General features: G+C 40.8%; 1 protein-coding gene across 1 annotated transcript in view; it reads left to right on the top strand.

The window, feature by feature from the left end:
* AHRR (aryl hydrocarbon receptor repressor) overlaps positions 1-22289 on the top strand; it is an 82940-nt gene that overhangs the window by 5334 nt on the left and 55317 nt on the right. Inside the window, exons 2-3 of the mRNA XM_064703459.1 lie at positions 13580-13651; positions 21069-21250. Coding sequence (XP_064559529.1) covers positions 13590-13651; positions 21069-21250 — 244 coding nt within the window. The 5' untranslated portion in view covers positions 13580-13589. The remainder of the gene's footprint in view (positions 1-13579; positions 13652-21068; positions 21251-22289) is intronic.

Raw genomic sequence — 22289 nt, 5'->3', positions numbered from 1 at the left:
AGGGAAAGAAGTAAAAAATAATCAGAAATGTAGTATTAGCTGTGAACTTAGTTGAATTTAAACTGTAATTTAGGTTCATGTCAATTAGGGCAGGAAATTATGATGAAATCTTAATTTATGTTGTGTTTTAAGGAAAATTTAGTTTAAGATGCTTAGGAAAAAAATTGTGGTAGTTAAGTGCTAGAATAAAATCTCTGGGGTACTCATAGAAACTGTACTTCTTCAGTATAAGCACCACTGGGGAGTGGTTTAACAGCTGTGTTGTTACAGCTATGATGGCCTAAGCCTGTAAAAGACTAGAAAGATGTGGCACTTTTTTATTAAATCAATTGATTTAGCTAGAGAAAACAGACAAGTCTTTCATGCTCACAAGCCATTTCTCAGATATGCAACCTCTGAATGGTTTTGGTACAGCTGCTTCTGTATGAAGCAGGGAATGATGTTCTGTACAGTCTCTTGAGGGTCTTTTCAGTCCCATTTGCAATGATTAACAAAATCTTTCTGTCTTGGGGTAGATGGGTGGTAAGGGGCTGGGGAGGGAAGGCAGGCTATAAAAGCAGATGAAAGAGCTCTTTCCTACCCTGTAATTGGGGAGATTCCCTGCGATTTTCACTCCATGAAAAATGCCTGTTTATTACTTTTCAGGAGTGCGTGTGAATCAGTGAATCTTATACTAGCTTCTCTATAAGTGTCAGGTGGTTTTGGATAGTAACAAATGCTTTACAACAGGTGATATTGTGATAGATGTGATGTAATAAAATGTTTGCTTTTTTATCTTAGAGACAAATAAAATTCTGGGAGTTTTGAAGGTAAGAGGTCAAATTTTCCCCCCATCTATTGCCCTAAAAATATAAAGTGAAATACTTGCAGTCATGACTTGTTTATGAAAATTAATATTTTAAAATTAATAAATGCATGATCAAAACTTAAATGAGCATATAGAAAAAAACACTGCTAGGATTATTAATGATAATTAATTTTTTTATATTGGCCACTTTAGGGCAGTAACAGATATAAGTAGTATTAGAAGAAAGTAGTACTGTAGGTAACTTGAAAATGTATTTAAACATATTTTTGTCTCTGGACACATGTCTCTAAAACAGTAGAAGTACTTACAATAAAAAATTCCAGAAGTTGTCAAATAACAAATGAAAAAGGGAGGTATATCCATAGATCTCAAAACCATAATGGGAATATTTAGCTTGCAAAGGAGAAATTTGTGTTTCTAGAGAGGAAAACACAGAATCATAGATCACAGAGTGGTTTGGATTGGAAGGGACCTTAAAGATTCTAATTCTTACCCCACTGCATAGGCAGGGACACCTTCAGCTAGTTGCTCAGGGCCCCATTCAACCTGAACCTGAACCTGAACACTTCCAGGAATGAGGCACCTGCAACTTCTCCAGGCAACCTGTGCCAGTGTCTCAGCACCCTCACTGTAAAGAATCTATCCTTGACAATTCATTTAAACTTGCCTTCACTTTGAAATCATTGCTCCTTGTCTTGTCGCTGCATGCCCGTGTGAAAATTCCCTCTCCAGGTTTCTTGTAGGCTCTCTTTAGGTACTGGAAGGCTTTTGTAAGGTCTCCCTGGAGCCAAGTGCTTCTCTCCAGGGCTGCCCTCAATCCATTTTCTGCCCAGCCTGGGCTTGGAGCTGCCTGACCCATGTGCAGGACCTTGCACTTGGCCTTGTTGGGCTTTGTGATGTTTGCATGGGCCTTATGCATTGGTGATTAAGGACCTGCAGTGTATTTTAGTACTTAACCAAACCAAGGTGATGGACTAGTGCCTTGTCAGCACAGCAGACAAAACTAGACAGCCTTTCAACCAGTATTACTTGTTTAGCTGTATTTGCATAAAAAATATTAGCTACATCAGCTTTTATTTTTACTTTTGTTTTCAGATCCAGTATTTGAAAAAACAGGAACTTTTGAGTTTCCATTCTGATTTTCATGTACTCCATTTAACTGAAGACTTGCAAGAATTGAGCAAAAGCTTGACAACTCACACGGCAGCCTGGCTCTTGGTGTGTTTTTCCAATCTGTGACCTGCTTCTTCCAAACTAAGTGGTTTTTTACAATGGTGGCACAAACATTTTAAAACACTGAACTGCAACGTTAATAATAATAACAATGCCAATTTAAACATCAAGCTAACATAACTTTCAGAGTTCCAGGAGAAAATACTTCATGTTTAATTTCAATTTTTCTCTGCATTCCCATTTTCCATCTCAAGCTTTGAGAAAAACACCTTTTTTCCCCTCCCTGAAAGGTTGGGGTTTATTTCTGTTGTTGATGTTTCGTTTTACCTTTGGATCTTCAGATATCTAAGCTCTGCTGAACCTCTGTTGTGGGGCTATTTTAAGTTCATCCTCAGTTACTCTTTTTCTTCCACTGAATAACTGAGTAGAAACAACACAGAAGAGCAAAGCCTGGAGAAGAATAGGGTTGCATCTCCCCAAAAAGCTGATTTTATATTTAGCTGTATTACTGGTTTTTCTGCCTTCCTAGTCCTACATACATTTCATAATGTTTAAAGCAGTCTCCATTTTGTTTGCCTTAGATCCAGGTCTCTTTTTCTTCTTTTCTTTGGAGGAATGCTATTCTGTGTTATCCCGGTGTCACACAGGCTCCTCTGAGGACAGGCTGTGTCTCTGAGCCAAAGATGGCCACTTTTGTCTCTTTCCACATTGTCTCTAGGGATGCAGAAAAAGTGCAAATATATGATACCAATGAATTATATATGAACCATATATATATATATATATGGAAAAATAGATATTCAAAATTGATGAGCTGTCACATATTTTTCTCCTGTAGTGCAATGGAGTACAACTAAAATCTTTTAAGAAGCCTTTTATAGAAAAAAATAGAGAGATCAGGACATTGAGAGTACAGTTATTGTGTAGGATAGACTTTTTCTAAAGACTTGGAACTGGATCTTGGCCCACTTGCAGAACAGCATCATCATCTTACTGGCTACTGTGGAGAGTCTTCCTGAATTTGATAAGCAATTCTTTCCTGATGAAACTCCCATTTAAGTTCCATTTTGGCTTTAGAGTAGAAAACTCCTGGAAATGGTTGCTGGTGATTCTGTCCTGTCTCATCTACTCAATTCTGTAACCTACCCATAGCCTCCATTTGCATAACATAGGGTTTCCCATCACGCTGTTTGCATTTATTGCAAAATTGCACTGTTGTGGTGGGTTGACCCTGGGTGGATGCCAGGCCCACCAAAAGCATTCTATCACTCCCTTCCTCAGCTGGCCAGGGGAGAGAAAACATTACAAAGGCTCGTGAGCTGAGATAAGGGCAGCAAGAAATCACTCATTGATTATCATCATGGGCAAAACAGATTCACCTTGGGGAAATTAATTTATTACAAATCAAAATCAGACCAGGCGATCGAGAAGTAAAACAAATCTTAAAAATACCTTCCTCTCACCCCTCCCTTCTTTCCAGCTGTACCTCCTTTCTCTCAGTGGTGCAGCGAGACAGGGAATGGGGTTATGGTCAGTTCACCACATGTTTCTCCACTGCTCAGAGAGAGGAATCTTCCTCTGCTCCAAGGTGGGGTTCTTCCCACAGGAGACCATTCTTAATGAACTTCTCCAGCCTGAATCTTTCCCACAGGCTACAGTTCTCCACACACTGCTCCAGTGTGGGTCCCTTCCCATTGAGTGCAGTTGTTCAGGACACATTGCTCCAGCACAGATCCCCCACAAACCACGAAGGACTCTCACTGGACACACTCTCTCTGTGGGTCTGCAGGTCCCTGCCATGAGCCAGCTCCAACACAGGGTCACAGCCTCCTGTCAGGCATCCCCTTGCTCTGGTCTGTGTCTTCTCCATGCTGCTCCCTGTGGATCTCCATGAGCTCCAGGGGCACAACTGCCTGGTAGAGGAGAATCTCAGCTCTAGCACCTGGAACACCTCCTCCCCCTTCTTCACTGACTTTGGTGTCTGCAGAGTTGCTCCTCTTGGATACTCTTACTCCCCTTTTCTCTGAGCACAATTTATTCTGCACAATACCTTTTTTTTCCTTCTTAAATTTGTTATCACAGAGACTCTATTGCCATTTCTGATTGGCTTTGCCTTGGCCTGGGCTGGGCCCACCTTGGAGCAGCCTGGCATTGGCTCTGTTGGACATGGGGGAAGCTTCCAGCATCTTCTCATGGAAGCCACTCCTGTAGCTCCTCTGCTACCAAAACCTGGCCACACAAACTCAATACAAACACATTTCTAGTCTAGCCTTGTGGATGGATGCAGGATGATAAGTATTCTTATCAAAGATCCTTGTTCTAGTACTTCAAAGAGAACCCCAAAACCTCAGACAGTTGAAGTGTGATGAAATGACAAGCTGGGTATTAAAACAGAGGTGGTTGGGAGAATAACCAGGAACGCTGGTGAACTCACAAGAGGGTTTGGAGGACCAGTTCTTAATTATATTTGCAATCTGTGGCTAGTTCTGTAACTCCAAGGAACATGTCTAATTTACCCCATCACAGCTGTGTGGGTGCTGGAGCATATACCACCTTATGGAGGAAGAGGGAGTGGGGCATGAGGATAAAACAACCCAATAGGCAGTCAGTGCACAGCCACACGTGTCTTGTGAAAAAACGTGACACAAGCAATTCAAAGGGATATTGTTATCCTCTTTTATCTAAGGATATTAATCCTTCACTTAAAATTGAAGACAAGCTAATGAACTGCATAAACTTGAATAACTAATTAGCTCTAGAAGCCTTATCATGACAGCACAGAGCTAAATCTGGGCAGAACCTGTCTGACAAATTATATATACAGTTAACAAACATGCTTGAGCTGTTCTCTGTACTGAGCTCTGTGTTGCCAGCATAAAGCTGCTCCCAAAACCTGAACCTAGCTATGGGTGGAAGACAGATGAGCTGAGGCCTTGCTACCATTCATGATAGGAATATTTCATTGACCTATCTTACTGGTTTTAGTCAGGTTTGCTATGGAAATGATGCTTATGCTTTCATGACGTCTGCTTTTCTTGTGACCTGTTAGTCAGGTTCCAGCAAACAGAGCAGAGGGACAAAGATCTCAAAGATATTGTGTTCCTGAGAGTTTAAAAGTGAAACATGCTACACTAATATCCCTACTGAGGGAAAGATTGCAATGCAAGATTGACTGTCTTGTTGGGCATCAAATAATCCATATGGTTCAGACAATATCCAAAATGCCCCAGCTGTAGAAAAACTTTTCATTGCTGCTCATGCCTTCCTATGAAAAGTCCAGCTGCTGTGGCAACCTTATATTTTCCTCAGAAGGTCTGTGGTATAGACAATAGAGGGCCAAAGTGAGCCTCATAGAAAGAGATACCACTCTACAAACTACAGACATATTCCTAATATTAATTTTTTTGGTGTGTTTTTATATGTGCTACCATGTGTATCCTTCCCCAAGTGACAGAGTGCATGTTAGAAGTTCTAAAAACAGCTGTATTTTTCAAACATCACTTAAAAAAACCCATCAAAACTGCATCTAAGCTTTTTTAAGAAGTTATTTATTTACATCCTCAAAGCTCAAAAGAAGAGTCCTTGAACTTAATTTCAGGCTTTCTTATATAAACATAAAAAGAAAGAAAGGCTGATGAGACAATTCAGTCCCCTGATGAATTTGTTTGTGATGGAAGAATAACGATTGAAATTATTGTTTTGCTAAAGAAGAAGAGTGTAGCTACATATCCATTCTGTAGCAAAGGGCTGCTCTGTTTTAAAGTCAAGCACTTGCAAATTAGGAAACCTAGGAGTAAACATAAATTCATAAAACACTTAGATTGAAAAATACCTCTAAGAACATCAAGTCCAGCTGTTAAATTCCTCACTTGTGTGGACAGGAACTAAACTTTATCTCATACTAAAGCAGAAGTTGTGTATTTTGTTTCTATTATCCTCATTCACCTCATAGTTCCTGTACTGTTCAAATCCTGTGTAAAAAAAGTGCTATTGATTTTGTTACAGACTCTTCAGTGGCTATTGTTACTTTAGTATTTAGGTACATCAAAGCCACCACTGAGTTAATCTTCATTATACTGCTGAGACATCTGGACTTATTAGAAGTGATAAACCTGAAACACTTATTCTCATTTGCTCGATGCCAGGCGCTCAGGAGATGATTTTCCATTAGACGCAGCCTTTGGTTCGCGATCACTCAGAGCTCGGTGCTGGCTGACTCCAGCTGCAGTACCGAGTGTCCAACACTCTTAGAACAGACCAAGGCTCCCAGAAAGTGAGGGCTGGTGCCTCTGATGTCCCAGGCTGTAGGTGTGTGCCTTGCATCCTGCAGCCCTAATTCCTACAGCCCCTGCGGAGCCCTGATTGCCTCCCTCAGCTCTCCAAGCGGGGCAGGAGAGGAGTCTGGCTCCTGGTGCTCAGACTGCTTCCCCTAAGGCAGGCAGTGAAGGCAAAGGAACCCACAAGAGACCGGGAAGGGAGACTGCATAGGAAGGTGCTGGCCACCTTATTTCTGGCAAACCCCCTAAATTTTCAATGGTTACTTGGAATTCCTAATGATAATACAAAAGCAGTGCTCCTTAATGCTCCTTTTCTGGAGTGTTTCTGAGCACAGCATCTCTTTTCAGGTCTTAGGGGTGCTGAGAGTCAGGACTACAAGCCTTCTGCTATTCCTCCCTGCCTTGTCCCAGTCTGCTTCTGTCTTTCCCGTGGCTGACTCCTTGTTCCCGTGCCTTATATTTGGAATCCTTTGTAGCACCAGGATGGGGAGGGACAGCAAGAGGGAAGGTGTGGTGCTGCCTTTGCTGCTCGGGGGGGAGCCCTGTGAAGCGCACGGGGATGCATGTGTACAGTGCAGATGCCTGTGGGAGGAATGGAGGGGATGACGTGGGCTCAGCTCAGGCAGAAGCTGTAGATAACTGTCAGACTACAACAAGTCTGCCGAGCACACGCAAGCTGGATTTTTTCCTAGAAGCTCCAAACGTAGCCAAATCTGTACACATTTTTTTCAAAGGAAATTAAAGAGAGATTTTATGTGTGTTTGTCAGACAACATATGATCCCTGATACTTGTAGAACACCCTCTCTAAATCAAGCATTAGATACTTTTTTTTAGTCTTCTGAAAACTCCTCATGTTTGAGATTTAACCCACTGCTCTTTCACTGGGGAAATAATTGAGGTAGAAAAGGAAATTTTAGGGCCAGAAAGAGCCACTGTGATCTTGCTTCAATCTCACGTAAAACTGGACCATTGGACATCCTTCAACAAATTCTTACCACACAGGTCCATTAGTTTTGTTAAGAAAAAAGAATCCTCTACAGGCTTTGGTAAATTATTTTGATAGTCATTTAACTGTTATTTGGATTTAATTAGCCTCAAGTTCAGTAAATTGGATCTTGCTAGAAATGTTTGTTTCTTGTCACGAAATGTTTGTTTCCTACGTAATGCAGTTACTTATTGTACGGAAGTTCTCTGTTGCTGTTCTTCATGATAACTCAAACAGTTTGTGCCCCTGCACTCTGACTGTGGGGCTCAGTTTCACAATCCTTATTCATTCTTTGCTCCAGTTATTTTTTAAATGGGGTAATTTCAGCTAGAAATTTGCTATTTACAAGGATATATCCCAAACTGTTACCATACTTTCTCCTAAGACCTGGCCACTCATTAGAAGCACCAAACTTGGCACAAATGTGCTAATCACAATTAATTTAGTGAGAGCAGGCAGGTAGATTTCTGTCGTGTTGATGAGCCGCTGTGACTGGAAGTCTTTTTCCAGAGCTGACCCTTCCAAGGTGGAAACACATAATCCTGAGAAAAGCCAAGCCACTCTCCAGCCCCATGCCCTTCCTGCTGTGCTGGTGGAACTGCAGCACGGTGCTGTGGCATGGCAGAGGTGTGCACACACACAACCTTCCTGCTCACAGGCTGCCTCTTCAATAGCTGTGCCTCTTTGAAGCTGTGGTCTGCACAGCCCTTTCTTGTAGTTCAGGCATTGAATACATGATATGTGATTACATTTGGGCAGGAAATGATTCATAAAATTTAGTGAAAGAGAGATCATTGGATAATGTAATCTGACCTCTGATAGCTACCAAAGATTTTTTTTCTTCTGAGTATGCCTGTGTTCAACTCAACTGTTTCTATTTAATTCAAGTATAGCTTCTCTTAGGATAAAGTGCATATTACAAAAAAGGCATCTAACACTGGTTTCAAGACAACAGGATCCATTAAATTCTTTGTACCTTGTTCCAGTGTTTAAATGCTCATGATGTTACAGATTAATGCTTTATTTCTTATTTGGATGTATCTGGGTTCAGCTTCACTTTCTAAGTGCTTGCTGTGTTTCAGATTAAAATAATTCAGTACTTGTATCTTCCCTGGAAGTACTTCACTTTGCTCAAATCACCTAAATCTTTTTTCTATGCAAATAAATTTCTTCAGCCTCCAAGTATTTATTTTAGCTTCTTTCCTCACTCTTACCAGTTTCTAACATTACTTGAAGAACACTTACATGCAAACTGTACACACTGTTCCAACATCAGTCTTATCATATCTTTAAGCAGATGTAAACCTTTAACTCACTTCACTTAGGTTACCATCTGCATCAGCTCCCTTTGTAGCAGCTCCTCCCTGGCAGCTCAAACTATGGATTGTATTCATTTTTCCCTTTGATCCCTAATTCCTTTCAAGAATCACTCACATTTCAGAATGCAGTCCCTATTCAGTATCAATGACGTGCCTTCCCTATTCTGAGATGCAAGTGTTTGCCTTTGACTGTATTAAAATACATTGTGAATAAAGAAAAACTGCCTACTGGACACTCCCGGTTGCTGTTTCACCGTGTCTTCAGCATTATTTATCAAACTTTTAAATTTTTTTAACTTTCTAAATGTTATTGCCAATGAGTTTGTATTGAACCTCAATGTCTGTAAGGTCTTTGTAAAACTTTTTCTATTTAGTAGTGATTTCTCTATGACTACTTTTCTTTTTATTCTGTCACTTGACAGATTATTTACTTGAGGAAACTGTGCACTGTAATGCTTCGTTGGGGCTTTTTAAAAGCAGAATGTTGTGCTGCTAACTTAAGTTACTAATACAAGTGAACTCCTCTGTCAGCTAGATGTGAAGACTTCTCAGTGAGTTAGTTTCACTCCAAAGAGCATGATATTCCATAGAATTCTGCTAAGTGATGTAATTCATCTTTCTTATCAGCTTTTCTGGTATTTTGCTTGGGATGGATGTCAGTCTTGTCATCCAGGGGATAGCTGGATCATTATGTTTCCCTTCTCTGAATATTATCATATAGCAGCTGTCTTTCAGTCCTTCAGTGTTCCCCAGAGATTCGTTGTGACTTTATGTCAGTAGTGATTACAAGCATCTAACAGAAGGAAACTATTATGGTCCACATCTACCCTTTTCTAGCAATTCTGATCCTTTTGGTCCCAGCTCTCCTCCTCCTGAAGCTCCTCAAGCTTGTAAGCCCCCTTTCCTTCTGCTGGAGTGGTGGTGGAAGATTGCTTCTTTGGTTCTGTTTTCATCCTACCTCAGGCACGTAGAGACAAGGTGAGAGCTCTCAAGCCTTACAGGGGGAAAGCCAAGAGCACGATTGTTCCGAGCAGCTGAGTGCTGTCCTCCCAAGTTCTTACGTGGTTTCCATCCACATGAGATGGGTGGGCTGGCAGGGGAAGGAGCCCCCAGCCTCATTCAGTGGTGGTGATGGGCTGTTCTGTCCTAGGGGTGGCGAGAAGAGCTCACAGGTGATCAGAAGAAAACACAGTCCAGGTAGGACTGTGAATACATGCTCTTCTCCAGTTTTTAAAACAGATGTTTTCAAGGTTTATGGATCTTTGCAACTCAACAAAATCAAGTGCTGTTTTCAGACATATTTTTAGGACTATGAACCTTCTGACTCTGTCTTCATTCCTGTCCCCATGCATTCTCAGACTCATTTTAACCACATGCCACTCCTGGCATTAGTGGTAGTGGCAGAAGCACCTCTTGGTTGTGTGTGTATCTAGGACATTGGTGCTCTCTTGCTGGGACAGTGCTTCATACCACGTTGCTGTGATAACCCTTTGTTCTAATTCTGCAGAAAGTTCTTGTAGAAAAACTGAAGAGTGCATGGCTAATTCTCGTTTGATGGGACTGCATGAGTCTCCTTCTTTTCAGAAAATAAAACTGTTGAGCACTCTTACCTTTTATGCAGTTCTAACATAAAGCCATTTCCATCTAATTAGAACCACATACACTTTTTAAAATTATTTTCTTCATAATATTCTTGTAAATGGCACACTATCTTTTGTCTTTAGCGCTGCAATTTGTGAATTTTCCTTTGGGCTTTTATCTTTCCTAACTAGCATTTTGCACTCCATAAATTCTAGCTCATATTGTTTGCTATTTATTTCCTGGTTTTCAGTTTGAATACTGAGGTCTTTTTAGCTATTTTTATTTGCTGTCACATATTAATCAACTGATCCAGAATGGGTTTTAAAACAAAGTCACCCTTTTGGGAAATTGAATGAAGTCTTAGCTTTCAGTTTTCAGTTGAATTATGCTGTTCAAGTCTTTCTCCTCCTTCTAACTTTGCTCATGAAGGCAAGAGAAGGGAAGTCTAGCATGTGACACTGTTTTGAAACATGAACTATGAGTCATAGATTCACATTATGGACAGGAAGGACTCAGAACACAAAAGCATTACAATATTGTATTAGGTTTGCATGGCAAGGATTTGGTAGTGGGGGTCTACAGGAGTGGCTTCTGTGAGAAACTGCTGGAAGCTCCCCCTGAGTCCAGCAGGTCCACGACAGACCAGCAGTGATAGCAGCACTTTTGGGAGTAGGTGTTTAGGAATGGGGAAAAGAGCCTGCACAACTGCAGTCTGAGAGAGGAGTGAGAAGATGTGAGAGCAGCAGCCTTGCAGACATCAGGGGCAGTGAAGGAGGAGGCACCAGAGCAGACTCCCCTGCAGACCAAGGTGCAGCCCATGGTGAGGCAGCTGTGTCCCTGCAGCCCACAGAGGACCCCACCCCAGAACAGGGGGATGCCTGAAGGGGGCTGTGACCCCATGGCAAGCCTGTGCTGGAGCAGGGCTCTGGCAGGACTTGTGGACCCATGGAGAGAGGAGCCCACACTGGTGCAGGTTTGCTGGCAGGACTCGTGATCCCAAGGAGCACCCATGCTCAGGCAGCCTGTTCCTGAAGGACTGGGCCAACGTTGGGGCAGTTTGTGAGGAACTGCAGCCCGTGGGAAGGACTCATGTTGGAGAAGTTCATGGGAGAGTGTGGGGAGTCCTCCCCCTGAGGGGGAAGGAGTGGCAGAGACAGAGTGTGATGAACTGACCACAGCCTCCATTCCCCATCCCCTTGTGTTGCTGCAGGGGGAAGGAGGTAGAAAAAATGCAGTGAAGTTGAGCCTTGGAAGAAAGGAAGGGTTGGGGGGAAGATATTTTTGAGATTTGGGTTTATTTCTCATTACCCTGTTCTTATTTGATTGGTAATAAATTAAACTAATTTCCCTGAGTTCAGTCTGTTTTGTCCATGAGAGTAAGTGGTGAGTGATCTCTCCCTTTCCTTATCTCAACCCATGAGCCTTTTGTTGTATTTTCTCCCCCTTGACCTGCTGAGGAGGGGAGTGGTGGAGTGGGTTTCCTGGATGCCTTGTATCCAGACAGTGTCAATCCACCACAAATACAAAGAAAATACATTTTAATGTAAAGTTTCAAAAGAAACTGCAGTTCTTTTGGCATGTCCACACCATTTTAGCTTTCAGCTGAAGGAGGACGCCTGTTAGGGTAGATGTAATCTTAAAGACTGGCAGACTGTTAAAAAGAAAGAACTTGAAGATTAAACCTATTTAACAAGTCTTCAAAGGTGGCGAGAAGGCTTAATCTAAGCAAAGGCTGTGACATAATCTTAACCTGCAGCAGTATTTATTGCACAGTATCATATCCCTCATCAACTTTGGACAGGCAGTTCACCCATCTGATGCCACAGGAAATTATTCCAGTATTAGTGGAAAATATGGCCCTGTTTCTGGAAGCACCTAATTCCTGACACTGCACCGACTGGAGAATGACTAGTGTTTACATCATAACCTGCATTTGAGAGAAGGCAATTAGTCTGATCTATATATTATGCGTCATTTTAGAATGAATTCTCAGAAAGAAAGAACAAATAACAGCTGTAGTTAGTTGGAGTAAAAAGGGAACGTGGATTTAAATAATTTTGCCAAAGTAACCTGCTAGCTGTCTATGGACATAATAACTGATTTTCCAGATGAGGGAAACACAGTAGACCTAAAGAACCTCAAGTTAGCAAAGGATGCTATGCTTGCATGTATGAAATACATTTTAGATTTTGCTCAATAAAGTGGGCTCAATTCTGTTCTTCTAAAATGATAGGAAGAAAAAAACAGTTTGTAACATGAGAGGGAAATAAAAGAGTTTGAATTGTCCCAGAATAGAAAAATGAAGGCTGACTGAAGATATGACTGATATTTAAAAATATGCCAATGAGTAAACACAATGGAGGAGGAAGAGCTATTTAAACTAAAAGACAATGTTGGCAGAAGAACAAATGGGCATAAAATGACCATGAACAAATTTAAGCTGGAAGGCAAAAGGTTTCTAGTTATCAGAAAGCTGTCTTTCCATGAAAAAGAAAGCCATTCTAAAGGTTTTTGTAATTAAGCTCAGCAATTTTATGGTTACTTTACATGACACACATGTTCACCAGCATGATATTTGATTCAATGACATAGAAGTTCCCTTTAATTTTGTATCTTTCAGAAAACAGCAATTACTCTTGAGATACATTAACCTCTCTGGCAGCATGCACCCACTGTTGAACAGCGCTCAGCATGACTAAAATATTCTTTCAGACAGAAAATCAAGAGACTTTGATATTCAGCTAATCTCCAAAAGATTTAAACAGACTGAATGCAGAGACTTTTTCCCACCCTGCAATGTCTCTAGGGCTAACATACTCAAATAAATCAATAAGACCAAGTTTTGTGTGAAAATTGTCACCTCAGTCAGCACTATTGGGTCCTAGTGCTAACCACAAAACTGTGTGTCACATCTTGAGCTGCCGACAGCTATATTTCCAGCCTTTAAAAATGAGGATGTGAGGATCTGGAGAAATGCTGATTTGAATAATTGCAACCTACCAGTCACAATGTCAGTAATGGAGGTAATATTCCTGTGTATTTTAAAAGCTGTGAAATCCTCCCTGCAAATGACGGGTAGTATTGTTCATTCTTATTTGTTTAGCTGAATTTAGAAATTAGCCAGGAAGGAAAAAAAATATTTGGATATCCAGTACACAGGATGTATTTTATAACCATTTTATATCATGCATAGTATACTTAATTGGAAAAAATGAAAATTGAACATAAACATCAATATTCTAATAATATTAGGGTAGGAAATTGAATAAGCTGTAAGCTTCTATCTTCACTAATGCCACCATGCTTTTTAGTGTTGCTGAATGTCACACTCAAGGAACAAACATTTTCCTCGGTGGAACTTTCTCAGTGCTGTCACTTTGTATTCTGAAACACAGAAACATCTGAAGTAAGAAACCTATTCCTTTTGTTTTTCAGTGTCAAAGCCATGATTCCTCCGGGGGAATGCCTGTATGCTGGGAGGAAAAGGAGGAAACCCATTCAAAAACAGTTAAGTATCATATTCATCAGGAGGCATCTCCCTCCAAACATATGGGCTAGAAATGAGGTAGAAGAAGGGTTCCCTTCCTCCTATGGTCTCCTATGACACAGGAGAGACCTAATCTTCCTCTCTGCAATGAGAAACCCTTGGCTGGGAGGCTGGCTCTTCATGGGGTAGATGTCTCCAGAAAGGATGCCAAGCCTGGCTCAAACCATCCTTAGCCAGCACTAGGTATCCCGGGAGGAGGCCAGGGGTGGCTGTGGTGGGCACCATGGTGCTGCCATGGAGAGTGGAGAGGGACAGTGCCTGTTTGTAGGCAGAACACACCAGTGGGCTAAATGTCAGCAGTGGCTTGGAGGGGTGGCTGCCACCTTGGTGCTTCCATGCTCCCTGCCTCCTGTCCAATGAGCTTTTGGAGAAGCCATGTGCTGAGTGGCACCAGAGCACTGGCACTGCGCTCCCCCTTCCCCTTTCCTGGGCTTAGCCTTGCCTGGGGCATTGCTAAGTCCAACATGAGCGGGCTGGGAAAGTGGGTCAGTTCAGCCAACTGAAAGAGCAGACTGGTGAGTCACTTTTTGCATACAGAACACATAATTTTCAGACTTCTGTTTACTATGGGATCACTTCCATTAGGAGAAAAATGGGAGAGAGGAATTGTATGTGCAAAGGCAAAGCAGGAAAAGAAGAAATGAAATGGAAATTTGTTACTACAAGATGCTTGAAAGGGAAGGGGGAAAAAAGAGGTTGCTATCACTCAAATGTAAATGAGTTCCAGATGCCATAAGCCAATCTATGAAATCAAGCTTTTTAATGTAATCATCCCACATTTTCTGTGTTACACTTGATTATTTGATTATGAAACATACATTTTTACTGTGTTCAAATTATGAACTGGCACTGGTGGCCTTCATACACAATTTAAGGATGAGAAGGTAACTAGAATAGATTTCCCTATTTTCAGTTTTTCAGAACTTCTAAAAATAACCAACTTGGCTTAAAATTGTACATATTGGTCTAAAGTCAAAGGGGAGTTTCTCTGAATGTTTTAATGACATCTGTTGATATTGTTTGGATTTTGGGCAGTGTTTGCTCATGAACCACTTCTTCCCACTTAAAAAATTGTTTCTTTTAGTTTAAAATGTATCACATTTCAATAGACAAAGATAATGGCATAAGCAAATTATTCTTCCTACAAAAATCCTGAGTGTTGAATTCAAAATATATGTAAGATATCTACATTACTGTTTCAGTATATATGTGGTTATTTGATTTTATAACAATTGCAAGAGGGATGGAGCATTTCCAGTACATTAAATTACCTCTATGCAGAACAGTTTATGGATCATTACTTTTGTGAAGAAGGAAGGAGACTTGCAGTTGCTTTGAGAAACATTAAGCTTATGTTTGGAGTTTACATGCCTTTTAGAACTCGTCTCAAAGATGACTTCTAGATAAATGAATGGCTAAGAAAACTACCTGCTAACAAATCACGGAAATTACCTCATTAGTCTTTTTGGAAGCTCTGGCTTTAATACTCTCAGAAGAAAATTCTCACTTACTTTACACAACCAAGTTTTCATCTTGGAAACCATTGCAGGTAATGTTGCCTTGAAAATAGCTTTTCTATGATGTTGCTGTGCAGGTACCTGAGCCTAAACTTTTCAGGACATGAAAAAATTTGATTAAGAAACATGGGTTAAAACAAGGGGAACTGTTGGGATTGTTAGAATACTGAAGTCCCACACTGGAGACAGCAGTCCATTTTCTGTGGTTAGTTACTTACCACTTGCTGAGGATGATTTCTCAGTTCCTAGCAACACTGGTCTCTTCCTCAAACCTTATCTGTTTGTGGGCTTGGTCTCTGGTAAGCCTTTCCTGCGCTTATTCCCTCACTCAGGGACTTTCCTCTAAAGAGGCTCTGAATGCCCCAGACCAACTGGCTGACAGAGCTCCTTTCCTGGTCTGTGTCTTTCAGTCCTGCTGGTCTTACTGACATTTCAGGACTCCGAGATTGCTGTCATGCTGCCTTGATTAGTTTATCTTGAATTTAGAAGGGTAGACAAAGCCTATGAATTGAACAGCATGAATTTAGCCATTATTTTAATCCATGTTGTACAATCTTTGTTACAGCTTTTTTCTCTTGTTTGACAGCACAGCACTTTCTCCTCCACAGTCTTGTTGTACTTTCCCCCCTACCATTCTGCCAATGAATCAAGGTAGATACTGGCACCTGTTCTGGGAGGAGTATTTGCTCAGCTGTAAAACCTGATTTTTCACAGAAAGTAAAGTTGATGGGTGCTCTTTGGCCAGTCCTCTCTCTTTAATGTAAAGAGTCTCTAGAATTTACCTTTTTTTTAAACAAAAAGATAAGTGAGCTCAGGTGCCTCAGTGCAAACAGGATACTTGGATTCCAATAGGGATTCATGGATTAGTACTTTTGAAGATCAGAATTTAAAGGACAGAGGTGCAGTTTTCTCCTGTGCAGAACAACTGGGACATTTATATCTCCCCATACTCAGTGCATCCCAAGAAGCTAACTCTCTGACTCTACATAATCTTTTCATGATCAGACTGTCAACCAGGTGGTGATCCTGCAGCTGGCTTTTAATCCAGTATATCCCAGAATGATATTGTTCATTATGTTCATGAATGTTTTTCAGGCACAGAAATTTTGTTCTGAGGTACTTTTACAGAAAAGTGATGAAAATGTATAAAAAAGCTCCATGGCAGAATACAGAGACCAACAAGACTAGGGAAGAATGTGTGGAAAATTTTACTGGGAGGAGCTAATATGTTTCGGTCTTGCTTTCTACACAGAACTAGCAGAGTTTATCTTCATTAGGTTGTCATTCTTCAGATAACATATAAGGTTCAGGTTCTCCTTTTATACACGCAAGAAAATTTTGAAAACATGGCTGTTTTCCTTTTGTGCCCCAAAACTTCCAAACAAGCCCCATTAAACATGTTCTACACTAAAGAACTCTGGTGTTTATGGACACAGGTCAAACACCTGGAGCTCAGATTGAAAATTTTCCATCAGATATGCTTTTCAGCCAGCCAGCCGGCATTTTGACTAAAGGAAACATTTTCTACCAAGTGTTTATTTCCTGTGGAAATTAACATTTTACTGGTAATTCAAGCATCTGGAAATTAAAGAGATCTTGTCTTTAACCTCAAGCTAAAATCACTGTGTTGAAATTAATACTTAAAAATGCTAAGGCAATGCCTCAGGACAGTTACCATTTGAGAACTTTAGCCACTACTTCATCTCAAACCCTGGCATCTTGTAAAACCCTCTCCCTCTACAAAATATTTCTTGTAATGTTTTACAGCTCTTTAAAGGCAGCTATACCTGTCCTAGCTCTGAGTGTACTTATAACTACTCCAGAATGACCACTTCAGCCAGAACTGTGCCAGTGCCAGGGTAAACAGAGACCTTGGAAGGTGCAGCTCTCTCCTGCTTCCTAGTTTTAATTTTAAGGCCCTTTGTGGCATAGCCCTTCCTCTTACTTGGTACCACACTATCCCACCTCTCATCTGCTCTGCTGCTCTTCTTATGTCTTCCTGACCATTAGTTCTGCTTTCACCTTTCCTTGCTGTAAAGAGGCAGAAGAGACGTAGAAAGTGGCAAAGAGCTGCCTTTTCTTCAAGCAGCTTTCTCTCATTCTGTCCTTTTGGTCCATAGGACATGGTGAACATCCACACACACATGGCTGCCACTGGAGCTCAGCTCTGCCAAAATTTCTATACAGTGTCCGAGCACAGCTCAGTGACTGAGGGTGCTGGTCAGTACACTCATGATAATCCTCTGTTGTTGCTTTGCTCTCAGCCTATGTCACATCTCATGGTCTGTCTTCCCCTTCCTACTGGAAGCTTGCTGTCACAGTAAATGATTAGACCTTTCTCAGCTCAGGTCTTCTGCTGGTTTAACACTGCAGCATATTTATAAAATGTATTCAGGGCAAAGTTTTCATTAACAGGGTAGGGCTCTGCAGAGGGTAGGGAACAGCAGACAGAGCTGTAGCTGCAGGAAATTCCTCTGCCAGCTCACCAAACTGGTTTACACTACTGGCTGTCTGTTTGTCATGGGCACACTGAATCACTAATGCCAAATGGCATTGTGTGCCACCTGAACACAAAATGTTCTCCCCACCAGATCCCAAGGATACTGCTGATGGGGGTCCTGCACAGCTACAAGGGCTTGTTACTACTGGGCAGTTCAACAATGTGAGGAAAGAAAAGCCAGAGATATTCCTCGAATTATGTGTTCTCCTTTACTGTAGCAGTGTTGTATGGAAAGCAGAGTAAATGGGAGATCATCAAGTGTCTCCTGTGTCTCTGTTTACAGTTTGACAATCCAGAGTTTAACATGAACACAACAAGCACCATCTCCTTTCAGCTCAAAATAAAGGCTAGAATTTTCATTTGCCTCAAGGCAGCCCACTGAAGATTTTCCCTGCTGGTGCCTTTCTGTTTATGGCTAGCTAACTGAGCCTTTCCATGGAACTCACATTGTTTAAAATCACATCCACTTGGCACCTTACTACCATTTACATCCAACTCCTGTTTGTTTGGATTCACTCCCCTACTGAATCATTTCCTTGAGTTTTCAGGAAGACTCTGCCCTGAACTTTCTCCAGTAGTCATTTTACACCATTCCCTACCATCTTCTGAAAAGTATTCCAGTAGTCATTTTACACCATTCCCTACCATCTTCTGAAAACTATTCCTTGCACTTAGCACAAAGGCAGACCACCTAATTGCTTCAAACCATTATTCTCTGGGATAGAGCAGTCACTATTTTATGTGGTAAATAGTCTTGAACAACTTCTATTTCTATTTCATTTTACTCTTGTCAATTTTTACCTCTTGAACTCATCAGCTTAATTTTCCTTATTGGAATTAATTTCTTCTGTCCTACATTGCTTCCTTGCTTCAGCTAGTTTGTCAGATGTAAAGACTGATTAGCAAAGCTTAAGTTCTTTAGCTTCTGCTCAGCTGTAGGCTATGTTCCCACAAAATTACTGCCCTCCATAAATCAGACATTCTTTTGGTGTCATAGGATGGCTGAGCCTTAAAGTTTACTGCAAAAAATAGTTAACTGAGAAAAAGTAAGAAACACTATTCCTTCTTTGTTGATTGCATTATTTGTTCTCATATTTCCTCTCCCTTATATAGGAAAGTAGTTCATTTATCCCAATCAGCAAAATCTTCTCCATGTGTTTAGAAGCAACTTGTTGTTTTATTGAAGAACCATATATAAGTATTGGCAATTTTGAATGAAATAGCAGAAATTATGTATTTTTAGTGATATTGAAAAAAAATATTATTTCTAACTCAATTTTTCTCCATCCATTCTGTCCACTGCTGCTGTGGCCTTGAAATGAGGTTCTCAAAAGTAGCAATGAATTTTTCAGATATGATTTTCTTTAAGAGGTTTTCAGTTAGCAGCAGTCACATGTACAAAACTGCTCCTCAAAAACTGATCTTTTTTTTGCTAATTCCTAAGCACAATTGTTGCAGAATTACAACAGCAATGCCAAATTAATACTGATGTAACTTAATGCCTTAACCACCTTATGATTGAAAAATGCAGTAAATGTGTGTAGTGTGAAAATGCAGTAATAAAGTGTGACAAATAATTAGTTTTTACTCTCATTGTCCAATGTCAGCTCGCTACTTAAGATTATGATCCTTGGATTTAGTGAGGTGAAAGTAGAAACTGTTAGCACAACTATCTATATTCTTCTTACTTGCCGTTTCCCACTCTTGAGTATCCATGTAGTTTATGGCTCCAGTGTCCCATAGCTCATGCCTGGATAATGCATTTGACTACTGCTGGGTCCAGCAATAGCTGGCTACTGAAAGGAACGACCTTCTCAGCCTCCCACTCAGGTCTTGTTGCTCAATGGACGAGTCTGTGCTTCAGCACTGAGCATCCCCCACTGTCATGCTAAAAATAAGGTCCCCATTTCTGTGTGCAAAAGCACCAGCTTTTTCCTTTACTCCCTCTTGACAGCATCTTACACCTTCTCTGGGAATCAGTGGACATCCCAAAACTGAGGTTCCTCACTTGTTTTGTATATCATCATAACGAATTTCCACAACAGCTATTCTAGGTTCTCTGGTACTGTCCCTTACGTAAGGGGAACATGAAATGGGGATGTGTCCGGTTTATCTCGGCTGTTTGAGGGGCCTGGAAAGGCCCAGGGGTGGCCTTGGGGCAGCCCGCGTATCGAAGGACGAGAAGAGGCTTCAGTTCTTCTTTCTGGTTTTATGTTTATTAATTGTTTATCTAAAAGATGTTCTTTCCGCCACCAGAGATCTGCTCAGCAGTCAGCCATGGGCACACTCTCTCTCTCCCCGGGCAGCCACGTATCTTTATACCCTTTGTTACGTATACAATATTTATCATTTTTCCCCAATACCATCTATTGTTATAACTCGGTGTACTCTTAGTAATAACCAATCCAAAGGTGCCACCGTGGCCAAAGAAGATGGAGGAGAAGAGGAAGAAGAAGGAGGGCAGGACACACCCCAATTCCTCCATCTTACTCCTCTAAACCCCCCTGTACATAAATCCTAAACCTTGTGTCTCACTCTCTAATTAACTAATCCCTTCACCATTCACCCGGTGAAGCCCTCATCCTTGTCATCTCCTGTGTAGGGTTAAAGTCCAGCTACCAGACACTTCTGGCAACATTCCAGGACTCCCGGGCCCCCCAAGGGTGGTCTTGGGGGCCCGGCATCCCAGGACTCAAATCCTGAGATCCCACATCGATGGACTTGCTTGGCCTAGAAAGCTGAGTAACTTTATGTTTTGTGAGGAATATCAATCTTCTCAAGAAACCAAATTATTATCTTTGTTATTACTGATGTAGGAAGGTAAAAGTGAGAATGTACACTGGAGTTTTGAGCTTGAGGAAAGAATCTCTCTTCACCTTGCCTTCCATACTTTTTACTCATGTCTAAAGAAAGACTCTTTTCTTAATTATCTCCTGACCCACAGGTTGAGTCATTAAATGGAGGGAGCTAAGATGCTTTGAATGAATACAGTGGATATTGAATGGGTTCATGCATTAGTCACGGTAATTTTCCCCTGCTGTTCTGTCCCTGATTTGTACAACAAAGATGAGAAATTGTTTTTCCTGGTATTGACTAGAACATGAAGATAGTACCCATTTCCCTAAGGTGAGAGGTCCTGAGTAAAAAGATACCAGTTCACTTTTTGCTTGATAAGAAAAGAGAAGACAAGGCCTGTGTCTTTGCACCATAGCAAATGCAGAACAGTAAATCTCTTTTTGTCAGAGGACAGAGACTTTAAAGATTTTCATAGAAACTAAGCAAAGTATTACTATTATCAATTAATTGCATCTCAGCCTCTGGAAGTAAAACAGGTAATTGAAAATGTGTTCTCCACCACAGAAGGCCTGCAGTTGGGAATGAAAAATCAAATCCTTCGAAGAGACACAGAGACCGTCTGAATGCAGAGCTGGACCACCTGGCCAGCCTCCTTCCTTTTCCCCCTGACATCGTATCAAAGCTGGACAAACTTTCCGTCCTGCGCCTCAGTGTCAGCTATCTCCGTGTCAAAAGTTTCTTTCAAGGTAAGTTTCCTTAAGATCTCAGCACCCCCTTAAAAGTATCCCTCTAATTTATTGCTGCTTTGTACTGATCCTGAGTAAAAGTAACAAATGGTATTATATTGATAAAACAAGGGGGAAAAATATATTTTTGAACTTATTTTGTGCATGGGATGTTGCACTGGAAATTTCATTCATTTCCTCTTATGTAGTTTGTGTGTTTCTCACCAAATATTGGGATAATGTCCATCTTTCATCAGCAGGCTGATGGAAATGGGAAAACACAAATGCAAAATCACTAAACTGGGAAAGAAGTTTGGGGCAAATGTAATACCTGTTAGAGTTTGAATTCTCTATTTGGTGCTGTTATTATGAAAGTTCAAAACTCCTGTTTAACTCCTGACGATGTGAAAGTCAAGGAACTACTGTATTACCTATGTTTGCTGTATGCCAGGAGGAAATGGGTGCACTTGAAAAGCCAAAATGGTCACTGTCTTTCAGGACAAGAGAGATTAAAAGTTTAAAGTGCTGAATAAAGCTGTACTAGGCTACGCTTTGTTTGTATAGTTTTCTGGCACATCACAAAGGGAAAGCCAAATGTGCGTTTTCAGATGCACGTAAAAAGAATTCTTCCAAATTCAAAGATATTTTGAGTTTCTTCTGTTGCTGAGGAGTTCACAAGAGCAAAATACAGATTAGTGAATTAATAATGGAAATCCTCTCTAGAGCTGTTTTTTAAAGAAAAGGAAAAAAGTCCTGTGTATGAAGGAGTATAGTTGACCAAAACTTATAGGTGGACTGCAGAGAAAAACAGAAGTATTTTTATGGACATTATTTTTCCTTTATTACTCTTTCTTATTTCTACTCTTTATGATGATCCTTTATATTTATTTTTTTTAAATTTATTAATTTTTTTTCTGTTTTTGGATTTAATGACAGAATAATATCTGTTGGTTGCCTTCTTGCTTTTAAAATGCATTTTAGTATAAAAAAAATGCCAGTTTGAAGAGACTTTGGCTGGCTGCAGGGCATTTTACAAGGCTGACATGAGATTACAAAGGGT

Source organism: Zonotrichia leucophrys, chromosome 2, assembly GCF_028769735.1.
Source record: "Zonotrichia leucophrys gambelii isolate GWCS_2022_RI chromosome 2, RI_Zleu_2.0, whole genome shotgun sequence".
Taxonomy (NCBI): Eukaryota; Metazoa; Chordata; class Aves; order Passeriformes; family Passerellidae; genus Zonotrichia; species Zonotrichia leucophrys.
Note: the sequence above shows the minus strand (reverse complement) of the source record. Positions and strands in the feature narration are given on the sequence as shown.